Here is a 15,775-nt window from a genome sequence, read left to right as displayed (position 1 = left end):
AAACACATAATATTATCCTAATAATTCCAAACTGAAGAAGTGGAAATTTAACAAATGTGTATTAGTACAAGTGGATGTGAAATTGAAATGACAAGAATTAAAAAGCTTCCAAACCAATTTAATTTAATGTTTCTTTTTTATCTACAGTACAGCACTCCAACAAAGCACTTATAAAAGGATGTGTATCTCTCTGCCTTAAAACAGAAAGAAAGCTATACAAAAATAGGACATACTGTGAAAGAACTGAAGCAACTAGAATTAAGAAACAATCATCTATTTAAAAAATGAAATACATTTATAATCAAATAGATTTAATGGAAGTAAATGAGATCCATGAAAAATTGAATTTTGTCAAACAGAAATATTTTGAAAAAAGCAATGTCATATAAATTGTTGTCTTCCCAATGCAAAAGGAGCGACAAAATAACTGTTACCTCTATTTGGGATAGAACAGACATGTTTCTACAATATACATGATAAAGCAATTTGTTATATACTGTTAAAGATTATATAGTGAGTAACATTTAGTTCAGAAAAGACTAAAGAGCATTTGAATACAATATTACTCATAAAGCTCATAGATCAACAAAAGTAGTTCTTAATAAAGATATAATTAAAAAAAATAGAAACAGAACAAAGTTCCAGGATATTATAGCACATATACACAAAAAGCAGCAGTTGCAACTAGTATCAAATATATTTGTATTTATTTACCTTTTAATGTCATTAATGAGTCTGTTCTTTTCCTGGACTACTCTTTTATGATGCATTCTATGGAAGTCACGCTCTCTCTGCATTTTTAGCAGTGCATCTTTAGCTTTACTGCATGGAAACAAAAAATATGATTTCTACATAAATTTCTATTCTTTAGGGAAGTAAGGCATCTATCATGAGGACTAGCCATCCAGTCTCAGAAAGATATTCTTAAAATCTCCAATAAAAGAAGCACCTTAGCACTTGATCTAACTCTATTTCCTGTCCTGGTTTCATTTAACCTGTTGCATTCCTCATTTGTTTTTGTCAACAGAAAGTATAATGGTGGCAACAGCTAGATATATGGCATGTTCTTTGTTATTTTGGCATGAATTTTGTTGCTAGCCTCTGCATTTTCCTTCTTTTCTTACAGTCAAAACATTTTGTGGCATGACTGAATTTTGAGTGAGTGAACTTGCTATTGCCTAACAGCTTTGTTCTTTTCCTATTCATGTGAACTCTGTGTGCCTTACAATTCATTGAAAATCAGGGCATAAGGACCTGTCCCAGCTGGTCCCTCAGGAAAGTAAAACTCTTGACTCCATTACAGTTAATCAAAACTTTTACTGAGAGATAATGGATGCAGAAAAGTCAGGTGGAATTTGAAGGTCCCATACAAAGCGCAAAGCAATTCTTTCGTTTTCTCCAAATCCAGCCCCCGAACAGTCCACTGGCAGCCAATATGATGCCATAGAGAAGTTATGAGAACACTGAGGTGTTGGGTAGATAACAGGGCACTCTCAAGGCACGACAGTCTTGGAACCAGGCTCCCTCTAACAGAATGACAGGACACCTGCATGGTGCCCCCCGAAAGAACGATGTTAGTCCTGCAGAAGAAAACATAATAAACAGGGAGAGAAAGAAAATATGGGATTACAATATACACTAATTTAGGTTTATCAGGATATTGGTTATGAAAACATGTGACAATGGTTCATCCACTTGTTCTCAGCTTTGGGGAAATCCTTCCATGTGACTAAGTACTGGAGTTCTCCCTTATGTCTCCGGGAATCTAAAAACTCACAAATTTCAAAATGCTGTTCCCCCTCAACCATTAGTAGTGCAAAAGATAGTGGAAGGCTGGGTCTAATAGGAGAAACAACCTCACGCTTTAACGGACTACAATGGAACACAGGGTAGACCCTACACAGGGATTTTGGCACTTCTAACTCTACAGTCACAGGGTTGATGATACACTTAATGGGGAAAGGCCCCATGAACTTGGGTCCCAGCTTTATTGACAGTTGCAAGGACTGTAGGTAACATGTAGAGAGGTAGACACAATCACCAATTCTGAATGGTTTGGGTTCTATGCCCTTCTTGTCGACTTGACGTTTGTAAGCTTCTTGGATGTCAGCAAGGGCTTTTCTCGCAACAGGCCTATGTGTTTCATAATTGGGAAACCCATTCCTTTAATGAAGCCATGAATCAGGGGCAGTTCAGGCATAAGAGTAAAGTCTTGACAGCGGCCACTCAGAAAGGGGTGAATCTGGTGCTACTATGTACTGAATTGTTGTAGGCCGCTTCTGCAAAAGACAACAAATCAGTCCAATCATCTTGTTGATAATTAATAAAGCATCTGAAATATTGTTCCAATACTGAGTTTACAGCCCCCATGTAAGGACCCACCCCACTTTGCATCTTAAAAAGACAGAACTCTTGGAATAATTCTTCCAACAGGAATCCTTTATTAAGAGAAAATGGTTGCAGGCATGCTAGACAGGACTTGGGGTCCAAGCTCTCCCATTCAAGGTTTTAAGGGGTTCCCCAGTAGTCCCACCCAATCAACCCCCCTTCCAGTGATAGTTTCAAGTATCACAATTCCACTCCCTTTCTTCTTTCTTCCGTCTGGATGGAGACTTCAGATAACTACATGAAAGGCAATTACTCTCCTTTGGTATGCTAACACTTCGAGGTTACAATAAACACACATTCAGCATTTAGCTCTTTGAAGTGTAAAGAAGGAAGTGAGGGCCATAAAGCCCCTTTGTTCTCCCCCTTCTCTCCCTCTTATGGCAGAATCCAGAGAAGGCAGAATTGGGAGTTTCTATATTTGATAATTTAAAGATGAAATATAATTGGATTCTGACATCCGGCCCCTCTTAACAATAAGAGAGATCCACCTGAAAGAAAACACAAGTATAAAATTTAGTCAGGCTTGTTAGGATACTCTGTGTGAAACTACTTCAATAGCTTCGGGGCTCTGACATGACGTTTATGGACCCACTCATTTTGTGAGGGAGGGAGGTTTTTCCAGGCAACTAGGTACTGAGTTGCTCCATGATATCTCCTAGAGTCAAGGACTTCCTTTATTTCGAAGTGTTGTTCACCCTCCACCATGATTGGAGGTGGTGGGGGGGGGGATTTTTGGCCGTAGAGGTGACTGATGCTCTCTTTTCAGCAAGCTGCAATGAAAAATTGGGTGTATTTGCCTGAGATTTTTGGGTAATTCTAATTCTACTGTTACTGGATTTATGATTCTTTTAATTGGAAAAGGTCCTATGTATTTTGGTCCAAGTTTTTTACAGGGCTGTAGGGACTTTAGGTATTTTGTAGATAAGTACACCATCTCTCCTATAATGAATGGTGTAGGCTCAACCCTTTTTTTATCGGCTTGTGTTTTGTAAGCCTGCCTAGCTTCATCTAGTGCTTTTCTGACTATTGGCCAGGTGTTTTGTAATTTTTCCATCCATTCTTTCAGCGAGGGGATCGTTGGTTCGTTTGGGGTTAATTCTGGCATGGGGTTGAAACTTTGACCGGTGGCTATTTGAAAAGGAGTGTAACCTGTGCTGGAGTGGACTGCATTATTGTAGGCAACTTCTGCAAAGGGGAGTAAGTCCGCCCACTCGGTCTGCTGGAAACTAAGAAAACATCTTAAATATTGCTTAAGTACTGAGTTCATTTTTTCAGCCCCCCCATTTCCTTGAGGGTGGTGGCTAGATGTCAGTCCCTGAGTGGTTCCTAAGAGGGATAAAAATTCCTTCCAAAATGCAGACGTAAATTGCACCCCCCTGTCAGAGATGATGCGTTGGGGTGCCCCATGCAATCTGTAAATGTGTTGGATGAAAAGTTTTGCTAAGGCTTTTGCAGTGGGAATCTTTTGGCAAGGGATAAAGTGCACCTGTTTGGAAAACAAGTCCGTGACCGTCCAGACCACAGTATTCCCATTGCTTTCTGGCAATTCCACTATAAAATCCATGGCTATTTCTCTCCAGGGGGCTGAGGGACTTGCCACTGTTGCAATAGTCCTGGCACTTTCCCTTGCAACCTCTTTGCCGTGGCACATTTTGGACAACTGGCTATATAACTTTCAATGTCCTTTTTCATGGATGGCCACCAAAATTGCCGTTTAATTAAATGTAAAGTTTTTACAAATCCAAAATGCCCTGCTGATTTTGTGTCATGGCAAAGGTGCATGAAAGTTACTCTTTGAGTTGTTGGTATATATAACTTTTCCCCTACCCAAGGCAACCCGTCTCTCATTGTGCACACATTTTTGTTTTTCTGGAACCATTCATCTGTTTCCAAACTTTTTCTGAATTCAATCCCAGTTTGGCTGTCCAGTTGTGGTTTTATTTTGGCTTGGGTTCTTGTGGTTACTGGTGCTGCCAGTTGTGACTCTGCCATTATTGGTCTAGAGTCTGTGGTTCGTGCGCTGTTATATTGGGGCATGCGAGATAGAGCATCTGCCAGGAAGTTCTTTCTTCCTGGTAAATGTTTGAGCTTAAATTGGAATTGGTGAAAATGCTGGGACCAGCGGGCTTGTTTGGGATTGAGTTTCCTGGAAGTTTTCAGGGCTTCTAAATTTTTGTGATCAGTCCACACCTGGAAGGGGATTTTGTTGCCTTCCAGGAACTGTCGCCACGTGAGTAATGCCCAACGTATCCCATAAGCCTCCTTCTCCCATACGGGCCAGCGCTGTTCTGTTTCCGTGAGTTTCTTGGATGTATATGCACAGGGTTGCAATACTGCATCATCATTTTCTTGTAATAGCACAGCCCCCACTGCCACATCACTTGCATCTGCCTGTATTACGAAGGGCTTGTCCATGTCTGGGTGCCTTAGTATTGGTTCGGCAGAAAAAAGTCTCTTTAGTCTCTCAAACGCTGCTTGGCACTCCATTGTCCATGTTAGTGGCTGGCTAGGTTTTACTGAGGATGCTCCCTTCGTTTTTAGTAAGTTAGTGAGGGGCAAGGCTATCTGGGCAAATGAGGGGATGAATTGGCGATAAAAGTTTGCAAAGCCCAGGAAACTTTGTAGTTGCTTTCTTGTGCGGGGTGGTGCCCAATTTAGTACTGCTTTGACCTTCTCTGGGTCCATTTCAATGCCCTGTGGGGATATGCGATAGCCTAGGTAGTCTATCCTTTCCTGGTGGAATTCGCATTTTGAGAGTTTGGCATATAGGTGAGCGGCTCGCAGCTTCTTTAAAACCGCTCTGACAAGTTTGACGTGTTCTTCTTTTGTTTCAGTAAAGATAAGAATGTCGTCCAAGTAAACAAGGACCCCCTTAAACAGGTGCTCCCTTAGAACGTCATTGATTAATTGCATAAAGACTGCAGGGCCCCCTTGTAATCCAAATGGCAAGACTTTGAATTGATAGCACCCCATGGGGCAGTTAAATGCAGTCTTCCATTCGTCCCCTTCCTTGATTCTCACTCGATAGTAAGCTTCCCTTAAGTCTAGTTTAGAAAAAATTTTCCCTTTCGATAGGTGTGACAGCATGTCTTTCATGAGGGGCAGCGGGTATAGGTTGCTTTCACTGATTGTATTCAGGGCCCTATAATCCACGCATAAACGTAAAGAGCCATCCTTCTTCTCTCTAAAAAGGACCGGGGCAGCCACTTTAGGCTTGGCTGGCTCAATGAAACCTCTCTCCAGGTTTTTTTTTATAAATCTTTCCATTTCCTCCTTCTCCTTTGGGCTCATGGAGTATAATCTGGGCTTCGGGAGTTTTGCCCCAGGCTTGAATTCAATGGTACAGTCTGTGGGTCGGTGGGGGGGAAGCTCATTCGCCCTCTCCTCACTGAAGACTTCAGCAAGGTCCCTATATTCCTCTGGTATTTCTGTTAATCTTTTTTCCTCTCCTATGGATGCTTTTTCTATTCTTGATTCTGGTAGCCTCCCTTGGGGTTTTAAGTCCATAGGGTCCCCCTTCGGGAATTTGATTTCTGTCGTCCTCCAATTTACCCAGGGGTTCCATTTTTTCAACCATTCCATCCCTAGAATCATTGGGCATTCCATACCTGGGGTCACCACAAACGTTAAGTCCTCTTCATGGTTGCCCAGGGAGAGATGTATTGGCAAAGTGGCTAGGGTAGCTGGCACCCCCCCTGCTATGGATCCATCTAGCTGGCCAAATGAGATTGGTTGTTCCAGTCTCCTGGATGGGATGCCCAGATTCCCCACTAGTGTTGGGCTAATGAGGCAGCGGGTACAGCCAGAGTCTATTAAGGCTTTCACCTTCACAGCTTCGGGCATGGGGGGGATTAATATAGTCACTGTTTTGAAGATGGGTGTGATGCATCCACTTACCAGGGGTTCGCCCTCCGAGCTGTCATCTGAGGCATCCACCGGCCCTGTGGTGTAGGCTGGAGTCCTTTCCCCTTGGTGAGCAGAGGTGGGGGTTTCTGCAATTTCCATCATTCTCATGGCCGTTTCTTTTGGCTTAGCTGAATACTTTCCGGGTTTGTTGATTGGGGATCTGTCTGGGTTGTGCTGGGGGGCCTTTGAGCGGCATTCTACAGCTCGATGCCCTTCTCTTCCGCACTTGAAACATCCCATTTGCTTCTTGGCTGTATCCGATGATTTCACCGGTTGGTGTGTCAGCTCAGGCGGGGGGCGGCTCCATTGTTTTCCTCGGCGGTGCCTCTTCAATATGTCGATCTCTGCTTCCTCTGCCAAGACGTACCATTCCTCAAGTCGATGTGGGTCCCCTCGGGGCAGGCAAGCATCATATAGATCATAGTTTAGTCCGTCTTTGAAACGGCCAAGGAGGATGTCTTCTGGCCAATTCAGTTTGCTGGCAATGGCCCGGAATTCTTGTGTATACTCAGCCACTGGGCGTTTGCCCTGCCTCATCGTTGTTATTCTTTCACGGGCTTTGCGATCAGCCAGGGGGTCTTCAAATCGTCTTCTCAAAGAGGACATGAAACGGTTGAAGTTACTGAGTTCTGGGGCATTGGAGTCATGCAAGTTCACTACCCAATCCGCAGCTGGTCCATCCAGGGCAGATTGCACGATCCGGATGCGGGCTTTGTCGCTGGGAATATCCTGCCCATATTCCTCCATGTAGCTGAGGACTTGGGTTAGGAAAAACCCCAAGCGTGTTGGCTCCCCTTTGAATTTCACTTCCAACGGTGGACGTCTTGGAATGGATCGGTGCCTCTGTTGTGGGTGGTAGTGCCTTCCGTCCAGATTGCCATCTGTGGTCCGGTAGGGGGTGGGAGCTCCTGGATCAGTAGATGTCCCTGGGGTTGCAGGTTCCATGTCCCCCTCGGTGTCTCTCCCTTTGCGGCTCCAGGAACTGGGGCGGCCGTAGGGTTCAGTATTCTCCTCTCCTAGGGAGCTGAGAGTTCTTTCATCAGGTCAATAGCTTTCTCTAGGATCCAGTCTGAGTACGGTGCCCAGCTTCCTCCCTCTTCACTTGCGTGCAGGGATTTCTCCATCTCCTGCTTCCATTCTGGTTGCTTGGTCCCCCGTCTCAGGGTCACCTTTCTTGATTCCTTTCCCCACTCACTTTTCTTTCCAACGCCCATCGACCAGCGAGGCTTGTGGTCCTGTGTCTCCACCACTTCTTCTCCTGAGGAATCTGGCCTCTCGGATCCCAACATCTGGCAAGGTTCCAACTGGGTCAGCGGCTCTCTTTCCAGGGAGTTTTCCCCCTCTCTTGCTCCATTGTCTGACATGGTAAATTTTTGCAAAATCCCCCGGCAAGGGTCTTCCTTCCAGGTGGATTAATTTTGCAAGTCCTGTCTAATGTAAGGACCCACCCCACTTTGCATCTTAAGAAGACAGAACTCTTGGAATAATTCTTCCAACAGGAATCCTTTATTAAGAGAAAATGGTTGCAGGCATGCTAGACAGGACTTGGGGTCCAAGCTCTCCCATTCAAGGTTTTAAGGGGTTCCCCAGTAGTCCCACCCAATCAACCCCCCTTCCAGTGATAGTTTCAAGTATCACAATTCCACTCCCTTTCTTCTTTCTTCCGTCTGGATGGAGACTTCAGATAACTACATGAAAGGCAATTACTCTCCTTTGGTATGCTAACACTTCGAGGTTACAATAAACACACATTCAGCATTTAGCTCTTTGAAGTGTAAAGAAGGAAGTGAGGGCCATAAAGCCCCTTTGTTCTCCCCCTTCTCTCCCTCTTATGGCAGAATCCAGAGAAGGCAGAATTGGGAGTTTCTATATTTGATAATTTAAAGATGAAATATAATTGGATTCTGACATCCCATTTGTTTGGGGGTGATGACTGGAACCAAGTAAGTTTAGAAGTGAATTGCACCCCCCCCCCCCCGTCTGAAATGATGTGTTGAGGTGCCCCATGTAATTGGTAAATATGATGCAAAAATAATTTGGCTAGCCCCTGCACTAATGGGATTTTTGGACATGGAACAAAGTGTACTTGTTTAGAAAATAAATCGGTTATGAGCCATATAATGGTGTTGTTTGAGCTTTCCAGGAGTTCCATAATGAAATCCATAGAAATCTCTCTCCAGGGTGCTGAAGGTTCAGCTACAATTTTGAGAAGTCCTGGAGTTTTCCCCTGTCTTCATTTAGTCGCAGCACATACAGGGCAGCTTGCCACATAGCTCTCAATGTCCTTCTTGAGAGACGGCCACCAGAACTGTCTTTTTATCAAATGCAAAAACTTCATAAAACCAAACTGCCCCACCACTTTGGAATCAAGGCCCTTTTCTAAAACCATCAGTCTTTGAGTTTCTGGTACATAAAGCTTAACCCCTGTCCAAGCCAGTCCATCTTGGACTGAGCAAACATTTGCATGATTTTGAAACCATGTATCCTCTTTCAATGCAGCCTTAAGAGCTGCAGCCACTCTTTTATCTATTGGAGACTTCCTCTTGCCCCATGCTTGGGTAGTCACTTGGCCGGCTAGCTGGTGAGATGGGAGTAGCGGTTTGACTATTTCCGCTTTTGGGCAGCTGTATTGAGACATACGTGACAGAGCATCAGTTAGGAAGTCCCCCCCCCGGAAGACAGTGCAGTGTGAAAAGTGGTTAAAATACTGTGCCCATCATACTTGCTTTGGGGATAGTTTCCAAGGGATTTTTAGTGCCTTCAAATTCTTGTGATCAGTCCACACCTCGAAAAGTATCTTGCTCCCCACCTGGCATTCCACTGACCATTTTAGAGGTTGACTGGGTTTAGGTTTGTCCCCCCCCCTTTGGTCTTTAACAGATTTGTAATGGGGTCGGCTATTTGGGTAAACGAGGGGATGAACTGCAAGTAAAAGTTAGGAAAACCCAAGAAACTTTGCAGCTGCTTCCTGGTGCAGGGTGGAGCCCATTCCAATACTACTTTGACCTTTTCAGGGTCCATTTGCGTGAGATGCAATAGCCCGGATAGTCTATTTTGCTTTGGTGGAACTCACGTTTAGAGACTTAAGCGTATAACTTGGCAACTTCATGTGTAAATCAAAATGTTTCAATGTAAATCAAAATGTCACCCAGGTACACTAGCACCCCCTTGTACAAATGCTTGTGCAGAACTTCATTAATTAACTGCATGAACACAGCAGGGGCTCCCTATAGCCCAAAAGGGAACACTTTGAATTGGAAACAACCTAGCGGTCTACCACTCGTCCCCTTTCCCTAATTCTCATGCAGTAATATGCTTCCTGCAAGTCCAATTTAGTAAATATTTTGCCCTTAGCTAAGTGGGCTAACATATCCTCCATAAAGGGTAAGGGATAGACATTCTCCACACACACTCCGTTAAGCCCTTTATAGTCCAAGCATAGATGAAGAGTCCCATCTTTCTTTTCTTGGAACAGGACCAGGGCTGTCACCTGGGGTCGTGCAGGCTATGTGAAACCTCAGGCAACATTTTTGTCAATGAACAGCTGCAGTTCCTCCAGTTACTGTGGGGTCATTGAATACAGTTTCCGTTTTGGCAACTTTGCCCCCTGTAAGATGTCTATAGTACAGTCCATAGGTCAACGGGGAGAGAGTTCATCTGACCCCTTTTCACTAAACATGTCTCTGAAGTCTTGATATTCCTTGGGTATGGTGGTGATATCCTTCCCATGCGTGGCTGCCCCGATTCACGCTGCGGCCAGTTGCCTTCTGAATTTTCCCCTACTTCCAGGAGGGGCAACCTGTTTGTATTTTTAATAGCCTCCTCCTCCAGTTCATGTAGGATTCCATTTCTTTAGCCAAGCTAACCCTAGCACTAGGGGTCATTCCATCCCAGATGCCACTATGAAGCTCAAAGTCTCTGAATGGGCCCCCATTTACATTTCTATGGGTTGTGTGATGAAAGTTGCCGGAATGGCCCCTGCGACTGAACCATATAGCTGGCAAAAAGCAATTGGAACTTTTAGCCGCTTCAGCCAGATCCCGACTTTTTCAACTAGTGCTAGGTTTACCAGGCACCTGGTGCAACCTGAATCTAATAGGGCCCTTAAATTGGCTTTTAGTCCCTATTTTATGCTCAATTCTATGGGGGTTGTTATAGGTATAATCGGGCCACTTACCAGAGGGTTGTCATTGGAGTCGGTGTTGGTCAATCCCTGGCCCTTGTCTGGTGGAGTCAGAGTTTTGGTGATGGGATGAACTCGATGACCTCCACTTTCTTTAGCGCAGTCTCTGGCCTATGGCAGAGCTTTGGTGGTCTTCTCCACAGGGCTGGGGTTCGCTTTCTTGGTTGGGTGGATGGTTTTGCACTCTGCCGCCCTGTGCTCTTCTTGGCTGCACTTGAAACAAGCAGTGGAGCGAACTTGCAGAGCTTGTGGCTTGATTACTTCCCTCTTCTCATGAGGTGATTTTTTCCAAGACTGTGCCACCTAGTACTTGTTGAGTGCTTGGTCAATCACCACCTGCTCTGCCAGGACATACCCTAATGGAGGGTTGCAGGGACCCCCCTCGAGACGCAGGTGTTTTTGAAGCAGCTGATGAGGATGTCTTTTGACCAGTCATTAAGTCAGCATGCCAGATCATGAAACTCCGCAGTATACTCCGCCACAGCTCGGTGACCTTGTCTCACGGTTTTGATACGATCCCTTGCTTTGTAGTCAGCCAGGGGATTTTTGAATCAATGGCAGAGTGCCATCACAAAGCAGTTGGAGTTTCTCAGTTTGGTTGCATTCACATTGTGGAGCATCACCATCCAATGAACTGCAGCTACTTCCAGTGCTAGGGTGACACTCCTCACCTTGGTGCCCTCAGTGGGGATCTCCAGCCCATATTCTTGCATATAAGTTAAGAGATGGGCCAGGAAGAACCCCAAATATTGGGGATCTCCATCAAACTTCACACCCAAGGATGGGGTTTTGCTCCTCTTTGGTTTTGCTGTGCTGGCCCACCTGGGACGTTGGCCATGACAGGTATTCTTTGCGCTGCTCCCATGGCCATGGTGCCACTGGCTGGGGTTGCCGAAACTCCCACTGTGGTGTCCGGTGGCGATGCTCTCCCACCATCCTACTCCTTTTGGGTTTGGTAAATCTTACCAGCAGCCATCCTGGCATGGGATTTAGAAAGCATCCATCATAAACTGTATGGCTTGCTTCATTAGGAGATCACATGGTCAATCCCTCTGCCTTCTTCCTTTTTGTCCTCGAGCTTTTCCAACTCCAGTTGCCATTCATGTCATCTGCTGCCTTGACTGCCCCGGATGAGGCTCTCCCCAGTCATCTTTCTTGCTGACGCCAATGGACTACCTGGGTCTCAATGAGTCTCCAGGCTGATGACCTCCTCCATCCACTTGGAGAGGTCCAACGTGGGGGGAGCCCTGGTGGAGGCTTCCCCCCAGCATTCAGCTTCCTCCTGATCATGGCCTTGAGCTGACATTGCTTACACTGTCTCCACGGTAGGAAACCTTCCTCCCCCCTGTAACAGAATGGCAGGACACTTGCATGATGGACCTGACACAGGGATGGGTAGACTTGATAGAAAGTCACCAGTGGCTCCTTCAGGCGTGAGCACTACACATATCTGGAATTAAATTCAGGTAAATCTAACAGTTTGTTCCTATGCATAGGTTTTTAATACAACATTAGAAAAAGAGGTTTACTTCCATTCAGTTCTGTCCAGTTCTTGGAGATTGCCTGGACAAATCCCTGAAGTTTTTCAGAAATGATTTGCCATTGTCCGCTTCCAAGAGCTGAAAGAAAGTGACTGACCTAAGGTCACCAGCTGGCTTTGTGCCAGAACTCACAGTCTGCCAGTTTCTAGCCTAACCACTAAACTGGCACTCCTAATAATATTACTACAGAGGAAATAATTTTCTATGCTGAGATTCTTTTCTAATTTTCTATGCTTGAATTGTTAAAAACTGGTTAAAAATCATTCTTTTTATTATTAATGAAATAGCAATAGCACTTAGACTTATATACCGCTCCATAGTCCTTTACAGAACTCTCTAAACAGTTTACAAATGTCAGTATATTGCCCCCAACAATCTGGGTCCTGATTTTACCAACCTCGGAAGGACGGAAGGCTGAATCAACCTTAAGCTGGTCAGGATCAAACTCCCAACTGTGGGCAGAGTTAGCCTGCAATGCTGCATTCTAACCACTGCACCACCATAGCTCTTAAAATCAGTGTCCTAAGTTAAGAGCTTTTTGCAGGGATACTGGGATTTTGGTAACCATCAGATTCAGAAAACTATTGCTGCTGGCGTACTCCTAGGCAAAATGTTTTTCCTACCAAGAATGAAAACAACAGGTGCAAAATAAATGCATCTCTACTTCCTATCGTCTTTACCTACTATCTTTATCTGCAGTTGTGGATTTTGCCTCTGATATAAAATGAATGTTTAATATTTTATAGAGGGTTATTTTTCTGTAGATTGACAATAATCTTATCATATTTTTATAATAATATAGTAATTATATAAATAGAAGATGTACATTTTCATTTCAAATACTAACAAAATTAAAACTTTAGGAAAAAAATAAGCATTTCCATTAAAACCAATGCAGTATGAATTAAAGTACACCAAATGTCTTTTTATATCCAGTAATGCAATATATCTGTATCCTACCATTACTTTTAAGTTCAAGATAACCCTAAACAATGTAGGATCACGGAACATTAAAGAACATAGAGTAGGTAAAAAAACCAACACCACTTTGAAAATTTCATTTTTTCAACACAGTTCAGGATACAGATATTTTATCTTCATTTCAACAATACTGATAGATAAAGGGTATATAATGTAATAAATATTACAAGTGTCTCCCAGTGGCTTCTGGTCAACCAATAAAAAGGAGTAGGGAAGATACTCTTTGAGGTTCACCTTGAGAGGTTGTTACTGTGAAGAAAAAGAGCATATGTCTTTTCATAATAGCTTCTCTTCTTTAGAATAATGCTCCACCTGGGGTCAGGCCATCACTAATCCTTCTGACATTCAGGAAAGCTGCTAAGAGACCTGGATGTTCCAGAAATCCTTGGAAAGGTCATTATATTGTATGTCCCTTCCCTATAGTAGGCAAATTAAGGTTGAGGTTTATTTTTTCTTTTAATTCTATCTAGTTCACTTTTATATTATTGTAAGACACTCAGCACCTTTTTTTAATTGAGCAGCATATAAATAGCAGAAATACATTAACTTGGATTAATAGCTATTTGACCCATCGTTTACCAGACAAACTTGTAAACATCAACACTGCCATTCAAAACTGATCACCTTCTACAATCTGATGTCAACAATCTTTTTTCATCCAACTCTCTAAAAAAATGTAACCCAGTATAAAATAAAAAGAACATACCTAGCTGCAAATTTATAGTTCTCCATTTCTTTCTTCAAATATATGTTTTCCCTCTCCAAATGCTGATTGCAAGTATAGGCATCTGGAACAAATCCAACATCTTTAGGTTCAAGCATACCTCTCTGCATCAATTCATACCTAAAATTAAGCAATTGGACTTTAGTCTTTTTTTCTTTCTTCTTGGTTATAAGAGCAGAAATCTATAACACAGCACTCTTGACTGTGGTTACTTTAGAAAGGAGCTACTATAGTTCAGAACCACATTTCTCATGATAAGTAGAATTACCCAACAAAACAGAACTTCTTGCCTTAACTTCATAAACTGAGTACAATGAAACTACGGTACTGTTACCTCTCATTATTTTTGAGAGGTCAAAAGGAAGAACATGGATAGGAGGTATCAATCAAATATCTACTGTAGCATGTTATAAAAGAACAAAAGAGAAATACTATAGTTTTATTGGAAGTAAAGATCAATACATATTTTGGAATAATATCTATTTATTGATCCATGACTTCCTGTTGCACAGAAAATTGCCAAGATTGTTGTATTGTTTGTTGGTATCCTATCTTTATTTTTACAAATAACTCCAGATGGTGAACATAATCAATATTCTGCCACCCTCCTATTTTCTCCAGAACAATAAACCTATGGGGTGAGGTAGGGTGGGCTAAGAGACAGTGACTGGCCTAAGGTCACCAAACTGGCTTTTGTGGCTAAGGAGGGACTAGAATTCCAGTCCCCTGCTGTCTAGCATGGCGCCATAACCACTAGACCAAATCAGCTGTTTTTTACTGAATTATACTGAATTCTAGAACTATACAGTTTGAATAAAGCAGATAAGGCAGAAGATATTTTTGATATGCTGATGGATCACTAACTAATTGAGAATAATCAAGAATGTGCATTATAGTTTGGAAAATCCCGCAAAATGTATTAGACTAAATAATTCTTGATCTTATTCAATAAAGTAGTTCTTAGTGTTTTTAAGAAAGAACATAAGCCTAACATTAATTTGGGACTAGACTGCACAAGCAACAAAACTAAAATGAATTAAATAGTAAACTATGATATAAAGATTATTGAAAGGATGAATGTCTCTTTTTTAACATGTGCAAAAGTTGCCTCAACAGATTTTGACATAGCTCATCTAATGCAAATCTTTGAAACTAAGTAATAAAAACATTCTTAGCAGGGATGAAGAGGTCTGGAATTATCATGAATCCACACAATTCACACCTAAAAGCTGATTTTAGAAACATGGAAGATACCCCAATATATTAGCCTAGAGGAAGTGTGTTCATTGGCATTGCTTCAGGAATTGATTGCCTATTCTCATTTACTTAAATATGTGTAAAAAATGTAATTAAAAAATACAGTCATGGATGCAAACTACTGCAACTTAAACACTTTTTATAATCTATTTTTAATGGGCCTGGAATTTTATGCTGAGTTGAAATTTGTTCTTGAACATGATACTATAGCTTGTTATTTCACTATCGGTCCATGAATCAAAAAAAGACATGAAATCAATGAACACTAAGTAACAAAAAACACAGTAGTGCATAACAAGTTTACAATATCACAGCTCAACAAATTATTATTCAGAAGACAATACAAATTCACATACAAGCCATTTGGGCAAAGTTTATTTATCTCTAATCTAAACAACTACAGGTAGACTACAAATTGAGAAATAATACTGTAAAAAAGATAGTCATTGTAATAAATGAAAGCATGCTAAAAATCAATGCATCTTTTAAACCTATTTCACTATTTCAATTTTAATCAGTTTCTAAGTGGACTCTTCACTACCAAGAAGACCAATGCATGAGCAATATTTCTAAGTTGCTTTTCTACTTATATGTTTAAATCAATGCATAACTGCTCCAAATCATCTCAGAAATATATAAGAATAATCTGCTAAAACAAACAGTGAAAAAAAGAAATTAACAATTGAAACTTTTAAAACAAAATCATGATATGATTAAAACTATATAAAGTTGGGACAAGTTTAGATAGATAGATAGATAGATAGATAGATAGATAGATAGATAGATAGATAGATA

General features: G+C 42.1%; 1 protein-coding gene across 6 annotated transcripts in view; it reads right to left on the bottom strand.

Moving 5' to 3' along the window:
- The window catches only part of SPAG16 (sperm associated antigen 16), a 422,131-nt gene that overhangs the window by 369,330 nt on the left and 37,026 nt on the right, over positions 1-15,775 (bottom strand). For 4 of the 6 annotated variants that reach the window (XM_039332825.1, XM_039332827.1, XM_039332823.1 and 1 more), the window contains exons 5-7: positions 13,706-13,843; positions 1,371-1,580; positions 715-822 (exon numbers count right to left, since the gene is read on the bottom strand). In XM_039332825.1, coding sequence (XP_039188759.1) covers positions 715-822; positions 1,371-1,580; positions 13,706-13,843 — 456 coding nt within the window. Of the gene's footprint in view, positions 1-714; positions 823-1,370; positions 1,581-10,471; positions 11,605-13,705; positions 13,844-15,775 lie in introns of those variants that run through there. The other 2 variants (XM_039332826.1, XM_039332824.1) reach the window with 2 other exon arrangements.

This window comes from Crotalus tigris, unplaced genomic scaffold, assembly GCF_016545835.1.
Source record: "Crotalus tigris isolate CLP2741 ecotype Arizona unplaced genomic scaffold, ASM1654583v1 scf7180000024464.508515016:1373766, whole genome shotgun sequence".
In the NCBI taxonomy this organism is placed as follows: Eukaryota; Metazoa; Chordata; class Lepidosauria; order Squamata; family Viperidae; genus Crotalus; species Crotalus tigris.
The sequence above is the reverse complement of the archived record's forward strand: the minus strand, read 5'-3'. Positions and strand labels throughout refer to the sequence as shown.